General features: G+C 40.6%; 1 protein-coding gene across 3 annotated transcripts in view; it reads left to right on the top strand.

Moving 5' to 3' along the window:
- Window positions 1-238: 238 nt before the first annotated feature.
- Window positions 239-7,929, top strand: part of itga3b (integrin, alpha 3b) — a 141,484-nt gene continuing 133,793 nt past the window's right edge. For all 3 annotated transcript variants that reach the window (XM_073071665.1, XM_073071663.1, XM_073071664.1), the window contains exon 1: window positions 239-561. In XM_073071665.1, coding sequence (XP_072927766.1) covers window positions 377-561 — 185 coding nt within the window. In that variant the 5' untranslated portion in view covers window positions 239-376. The remainder of the gene's footprint in view (window positions 562-7,929) is intronic.

Below are 7,929 nucleotides of genomic sequence, written 5' to 3'. Positions count from 1 at the left end.
CAATTTTTAACTGAGGGTAGATTTTCAGACGTTTTAACAATCGCATCAAATTATCGTTCTGTCCACGATCGAATAGGCTGCACAAGTACAAACATTACTGTAAATCATGGCTTCCCGAGCACCCTGACAGCCGGCGCGATCTTTGACAATTTTCTTGATTTTGTGAGGTAATGAGTTAAATGTGAACAGCGGTGATCCGTCTGGGCGGCTTGAGACCTGCAAAGTGCAGCGGATATGTAATTGTGTCCGGAAGAGCAGAGTGCTCCGTGCGCAGGTTTGAAGGACAGGCGTGTACAGGGTGTGGAGGAGCTGGAGGGAGAGACGGGGAACTCAGAATCACTGAGCAACTGCAACTAACACTACCTTTGAAATAGACATGGCGCCTTGTTCTGCCCGTCCGTTTCAGCCTAGCGTGTACTTTCTCGTGTCAGCTGCTGTGTCGATCTCCTCTGCTTTTAACGTCGATGTGACGAACCCGATCATTAAGAAGGGTCCAGACGGCAGCTACTTCGGATATTCGGTTGCTTTGCACCGACAGCTGAAAAATCTGGATCGCTACCTGTAAGTGTATTGTGGAGATCATAAGTGAGAGTGGAGCTAAGGTTTGCTCCTGTCTTTTACGGGACAGGGTAGTTTTGTTTTAATACAACAGGTGAAATGTGAAAGCGAGAACGACCTGCGGAACTAGTGAACTGGTCGTTCAGGTTTAAAAGAAGAGTTTTATTGCCTGCGGGCCGAATCACCTCGGCTTTTATTAACTTTCATTATAACATAAAGGCGGGTTACATGTCCAAATCCGCTGGAGCAGAGCAGTCCCGGCTCGCTTTATAAATTAGAGTGGGGATGAGTTTTATGCAATGAAATGTGCATGCATTGTTTTACTCAAATAAACCATTTGTTGCTCGTGATCGGAGCTCGAGATGTAAAGTTGATTTCAGCGGCTGCAGCAGATGGGTGGTGGGTCTATTGCGAATTCCTTCAAGGTTGCTTCTACGTGTTTAGAACAAAACCCTTCAGCCCCACACAGGCGCCGCCAGTTTTAGTTTTAGTTTTGACAGAATGGTTAAATTTGAATTATACATCGACAGTTCTTAGTAAAACTTTTATTTATCCTCCCCCACCCCCCGGAGTTCCTTTCAATTATTACACATCGTACGGAGTCCTCCCAGGACGTCCCGAATCACACAGAAACATTTCATAGCAGTTGTTGTTTCGTGGGAAAACACATCTTATGATTGTTGCTTTCACTTGAATAGCAGTTTACAGAGACGTAATAGGAGCGAAAGAACATTTAAGGCATGGGATTGCTTCTCTTGGCTGTGTGGTTTCCGAATAATGCACATCATTTTACCGCAGAGCTCACAACCACTCTACGGCTGATTCCAGTTTCTTTTGTAAAAGAGGGTGAAATGTGTTGCATGCTGGCGCAGCCCCGAAACGGTTAACGAGACTGCGCCAAACTCTCAGAGAAAGTAGAAGGAATTTTGTCTCCCGCCCTGCGGAGGTCAATTTAACATTCGCCCGGAGTAGTTGGGGGGTTGCAGGTGAGCGCTGGTCACGGAGATCCATTGGACACCTGTAACTCAAGGTCAAATTTCCTCCGTGGTTGTGCGCACTCAAGCGCTGAGCCCATTGTGATTGAACTTCACGCGACAGCTCCATTTTGCTAAGCTGCGTCCTGCCGTAAGATAAAGACCTTATCAGCATGGAATTCCTTTGTAGATTTTTTTGCTGAGGGGGATGGGTAGTGTTGCATATTTGATTTAGACGCTACATGTCATACTCTGGATTGGCCGTGTTTAACTCGAGTTGCGCGGATTTACTTAATATTCAGATGGGGAGACTTGGAGGGGTAGTTCCCATTATTTCTGAATTTTATTAATCTGAATCTGCATTGTTTGATGCGATTAGCGTTGTAACAGACAACGATTTCTTCTGCAATGCAAGTGGCACATCAGAATATTACCCCTTGCTTCTTTTCCTGGCATCAATTTAAAGATCTGAAGAAATATTCGATCTAATTTGCTCGATGAACTATTCACTCAACTGACGCCAGATAACAATTTTCATTCTTAACGTGCCACGAATGTAAGAAAAGCATCCCAAGATGCTGTACTGTTGATGCACTATCAATAACTCCAAAAGACTGTAAGTAGAGTAAATACTGAAAGGCTTTTATTAGCAGTGAAATGGACCACGTCCATGCTGGATGACTGCTCTGGACTGTGGGAGGAGCAGTGACACAATCACCTTTATCCACGGGAGGAACCACAGGAGCAGTCAGCAGAGGGGCGTGTCCAGACAGATATACATGGTTAAAAGGTTGCATCCTTCTTTGTTGGGACACACTTCCTTTCTTTCTACTTTTTCCCTTTGTGGAGTGGTTTGCTGAGCAGCTGCTGATAGAGCGTAACCAGTATCTCCACTTTAGAGGCTGTAGTAGATTATTGAATTTGGACAAAAAAAAGGGATGGCGGGCTATTTGAACACAAGAGTACTACCAGTGTCAGGAAACATTGGGATTCTGTGGTGGTTGAGATATTCAACTTTGTGATCATCAAAGCAATCCTGACCCTCCTCTCAGCCAATCTTCACAAATGGACATCAGTGAATAAAAGATGAAGGACCTCAAGGATGTGAACACCTCTGGATGTATGTTGGAAATCACCTGTATAGTTGGTTTACATACAATACCTCCATTGTGTTTAGGACCAGTTAATCCATTCTTCCAAAAGCAGTCTAACTCTAGCCCACATGTATACCCCAGTGCTTAAGGCATTGATAGAAGGTGCCCACACAACCGAGTTTCTACACTCTTCCCATACCTCCCTGAATGACCCATCACTCACCAGAAATTCACCCCTGATCTTGCCTGCCCAGCTCAGATAAGGTTTTGCTGAGCAAAAGAGAAAGCTAAAGTAAATTTATTTTTGTTTTGAAAGCTCCACAACATGCAAAGTGAAAATGTACCATATAAGATAATTTAGTTGACCTGTGGCTTTTCACACTGCTATGATTTCACCATGTTACTTGATGCAACCACCTGTCTTACATCAGCTATTTAGTTATGTATTCATCATCAACATGAGTAGTGGAGAAATATTATGTGATATATGAAAGTAATGTCCAACCCTTATTTGCTTCTCTGCTGCAGGTAGTGATTCATTATTCATTGCTGGCAACCTGCCACTTCAAGGAACTGACCATTCTTTCTGAGTGAATTGAAAAATAGAATAGCAGCAAATCATTTGAATGTCAAAGGCATCATGATCTGATATATTTGTATGCATTCTTACCAATAATAGGATCTGAATAGTGTTTTAAATAACTTACAGCTTTTTCAACATCATTTATATTTAATTTCTTAGGAGATATAGTATGTGTGGACATTCTTTTGCATAGATTTCAGAATGGCGAAAGCCCAAGCACCAATTCTGTGCTAACCCACTAGTCACAACTTGCCAACCCGAAGACCCATTAACTCTCATTCTTTGCTTTCTGTCCAATAATCCATGTTAGTATTTTTGCCTCCCAATTCTGTGTGTATTGGTTGACCAATCTTCTTTTGGCCCCTTATAAAAAGTCTTCTGAAAATCCAAATGTACCACATCCACTGGTTCCAATTATCTATTCTACCAGTCGCATCCTTAAAGAACTGCAGATGTTAGACATTATTTTTCTTTCACAACTGCATGCTGACTCTGCTACTTATTCTTTTCTAGGTTTTCGATTATTACATCTTTCTTTAGGATTCCACTATTTTCCCTGATATTAGATTAACAAGTCAGTCATCCCTGTTTTCTTTCTCTTTCTCAGATTGTATGGTCACATTTGTTGTCCTCTAATCTACAGCATTTTGGAAGATAATAACCAAAACATTCACTTCCTTTATGACCACCTTTTTCAGAATGTTAGGATGTAGCACATCAGATCCTTGGGATTATTCATCTTTCAAGCTCACAAAAGTATTTTTGATGGATACTATTTCCTTCAGTTTCTCATCCTTACTAGGTTTATGGTTCCCTAATATCTCTGGTATGTTACTTGGGTCTTCAGTTAAGGCAGGCACAAAGTAGTCAAATTCTTCCACGATTCCTTTGTTCCCTATTATAAATTCCCTGACTTCTGTTGTAAATGACTCATTTGCGCTTGATCTTTTTTTTCTGGATACTTGGAGAGCTTTATTAGTCCATTTTTATGTTTCTCTCCAGTCCACTTTTTTTTAAAATCTTGGCTCTTTTTTTAAATCAGCTTCCTAGTCCTCCTTAACTGAGTTCTAAAATGTCCCATTCTCTGTCTTCTTGTTACTTCTGGCAATTTTATTGGCCTTCTCCTTTGATTTACTGCTATCTTTATTTTTTCCTTGTCAGCCACAGATGAATCACTTTTTTTTTTGCCTTAAAGAAATCTATGCATTTTAAGTGCTCATTATTGCCTGCACACAGCAAAACCTTTCAATATAGTATTGCAACCAACTTTCCCCTCATATCTTCATTGTTACTTTTTGTTAAGATTAAATTCTAGTTTCACGTTGAACTGTTTCAGTTTCAAACACAGTGCAAGATTCTATCCGATTATGGTCATTATTCCCTCACCCTCTCATTGCACCATATGAGATTGAAAATATTCTTCACTCTAGTTGGTTCTCCAGCATCTAGAAAACCATATCATACACCTTCTGTGATCCATCCAGTTTTTCAGCGGTCATTTGTTTTGTCCAGGTTAAAGCCATCTATGATTATTACTTCTGTTACATGCACATTTAATATCCTGATTTATGCTTTGCCCAGTATTATAAATTACTATTTGGTGGCTAATAAATAATACCCACCAATGTTTTCTGCTATTTGCTCTTTCTTAAAGCTGTGTGTTGGCATCACTGCTTAAGCTGAGCTATTGCTGAAACATTCATCCATGTCTCTGTTGCCTTCAAACTTGACTACTGATTTCCTAGCTAGCCCTTCAATTTGTACCCTCAACTTTCACATACTGGTTTGTACCACATCCTAGTTTGCCATCATTTCTACACAATGATGGAAAATAGGATGTGGCTCCCAGTTTTACAATTCCTCAGCTTTAGCACTTCCCTTTATTTGCAAATCCTTCCAAAGCTTTGTCCTTACCATATGTTGTCTCTTGACTCTTTCCTTCACTGACAGCCTCTTAGAACTCTATATATTTATGGTACAGAAGGAGGTCATTCAGCCCATCTTGGCGGTAGTGGCTGAGGAAGTGCCATTTATTCTTATTTAAAAACCAGCCCTTCGTACATAGCATTTGAGAATGCAGTTTATCGAGAACATACACAATTACATAATAAAAGTGATGGTTTCTCCCTCCACCTGTCATGGTCCCTCCTGACAATCCTCCCACCTTGCTATTTACCTCAGGAATTGGGCCTCAATCTCCTCATTTAGTTTCCAATCATTCCCAGGTTCCACTAACTACACACATCTGCTTTCCATCAGAAAATGCAGGATAAAGACCCTGTGATCACAACAAGGAGCTGCCAGTTCGTTGGTTGACTCAGGTGTGAGTAACCTTGTTTCATGGTTCTTAGGACTGACAGTTCTAAGTCTAGCATCGCTCCTGGATACCGATTCCATGCTCGCTACGTCAATAATGCCTCCCGACCCTGCCTCTGCACCCGTATTCTGCACTTGGGTTCATTTACCGCCACGCTCGTGTAACACCACCATGCTTTTGGGATTTCTCCCAACACAACTTCATTCCTCTGTTTCTTCTCTTCCTACAAATCTACATTGTAGTAGAATTCTTAGATCAATCTGAATTCATTTTTATGCAACTTGGTGTTACATTTTGTCTGGTAATGTGGTATGCATTCCTATCACCTGCCATTTTGATATACACTAATCTTTTTAAAGGTGACAAACCATCACTTATCATCTTGAATTTTGGTTTCATTTCCAAAGTCACAAACATTCATTTATAAAAATAGAGCAAGTTGCAGAATACAGGTTGGGAGGATGTACTGCATTAAAGGTGCTCAATAAAGTGAAATAAATACGTGTTCAAAGCATTAATTCACAACACAGCAGTTTGAAGATTAATCTTAGTTGCTGCTGAATTTTAAAAATCTGCACTTTTTTCACTGTGATTTGAAGCTGATGATTCTGAGCCAGTCACTGCACAAGCTGACCCATAATCCTTCAGCTTTCAGCTGGGGCATTCATGCAGTTCAGTGAGCAGCCTCTAGTAACTAGCTGGAAAGGCTCTTTATCAACCTGAAAGTGGGGAGAGGCTCTCACGTTTCCTTTTGGTCACCCTATGTCAGTTTGAATCTAATGATTTCTAATAATTGAAATAATAAGTGGACTGTTACTTTTGTACCATCAAAAATGACTACTTAAAGTGTCTTGAACAATTGTTAAGGAAATCAGTTAGCTTGAAGAAAGTGTGGAAGTAGCCTTCATGGTTAGTGGAAAGCTGAACACTGTAAGATTTTAAGAAATGTAAACTAAATTTGGCCAATTTGTAGATGTTTCTTCCATTAGCTATACGGGTCACTTTGAGGTTGCCCAGGGTCATGGAAGATGCTATATAACTGCAAAACTGTCTTTTATGGAGTATAAAGTCAGAACAACACAGCGTAGAAACAGGTCTTTTAGCCCAGCTGGTTTATGCCAATCACAGCACCTTCCCTGCTAGTCCCACTTACCTGCATTTGGCCCATAACCCTCCAAGCTCCTCCACTCCAGGTATCTGTCCATCTGCCTTTTAAATGTTGCAATTGTTCCCGTCTTCACTACTTCCTCCCGTAACTCATTCTGGGTACTCGCTACCCTCAATGTAAAGAAGTTACTTCTCAGGTTTATTTTAAATCTTCCTCTTTATCTTGTATGTCTGTCTTCCAGTTTTGGGCTTCCCAACCCTTGGGAAATGACAATGACAATTAACCTTATCCTTAACCCTCTTAAGTTTACAAATTTCTGTGAGGCCACCCTTCATTCTCCTGTGCTCTGGGGAATAAAGATCCAACATGGCCAAACTTTCCTTATAACTTGGGCACTCTAGTCCAGATCTCTTCTGCATCCTCTCTGGCTTCAGTCTTTCCTATAAAAGTGTGACCAAAACTGTACATAATTTTCCAACAGTGGTTTCACGGACAACTTGTATAATTACAACATAATATCACTACCCCTAAACCCAGTCCTCCGACTGATGACAGCCAACACGTTAAATGCCTTCTTCACTACCCTGTCTACTTTCAACAAATTGTACACTTGTACTCACAGCTCCCCCATTCCAAAACCAGTCCTGCCATTCACTCTATAACTCCTACTCTGATCTGAATGTCCAAAATGTCTCACCTTACACTTATCTAATTTGAAAACTACTTACCATTCCTCAACTCATCTCCCTAACTGAGCAGGATCTCTTAGTAATTCATTGTAACCTGCTTCACCCCCTAATTGTGTATCATCAGCAAATTTGCTAATCATGCCATGTACATTCATATCCAAATTAGGTGCATAAATGATGAATGACAGAGGTTCTGACACTGACCCCTGGGGCACCTATTTAATCACAGGCCTCCAGTCACAGAACCAACCTTCAAGCATCACCCTCTGTTTCCTATCATCAAGTCAATTCTGAATCTGCCTTGCTAGCTCCCCCTGTGAGCTAACCTGAATTGTGGATGTTGATGTTGTTTTTAGAAAAATAAACCCTTTGAACACCTAGGCAAATAAACAGTTCATATAATGTAACACGTATTGTCTTTTCTTTTATTAAGGAGATTGCAATGCGGTGATTTGCAACACAATATTAAATTCTACTTAAAGCATGCTCAATTAGTGTTATAAGCTTGAACTTGCATGTTACAGTTCCAACCATTTATAAACCTGCATATTGTTTTATCATTATATTACTAATTTTTCTGAGTCAGATTGTGCAATCAGCTCTACT

Source organism: Hemitrygon akajei, chromosome 18 (genome assembly GCF_048418815.1).
Source record: "Hemitrygon akajei chromosome 18, sHemAka1.3, whole genome shotgun sequence".
Lineage (NCBI taxonomy): Eukaryota > Metazoa > Chordata > Chondrichthyes > Myliobatiformes > Dasyatidae > Hemitrygon > Hemitrygon akajei.
The sequence above is the reverse complement of the archived record's forward strand: the minus strand, read 5'-3'. Positions and strand labels throughout refer to the sequence as shown.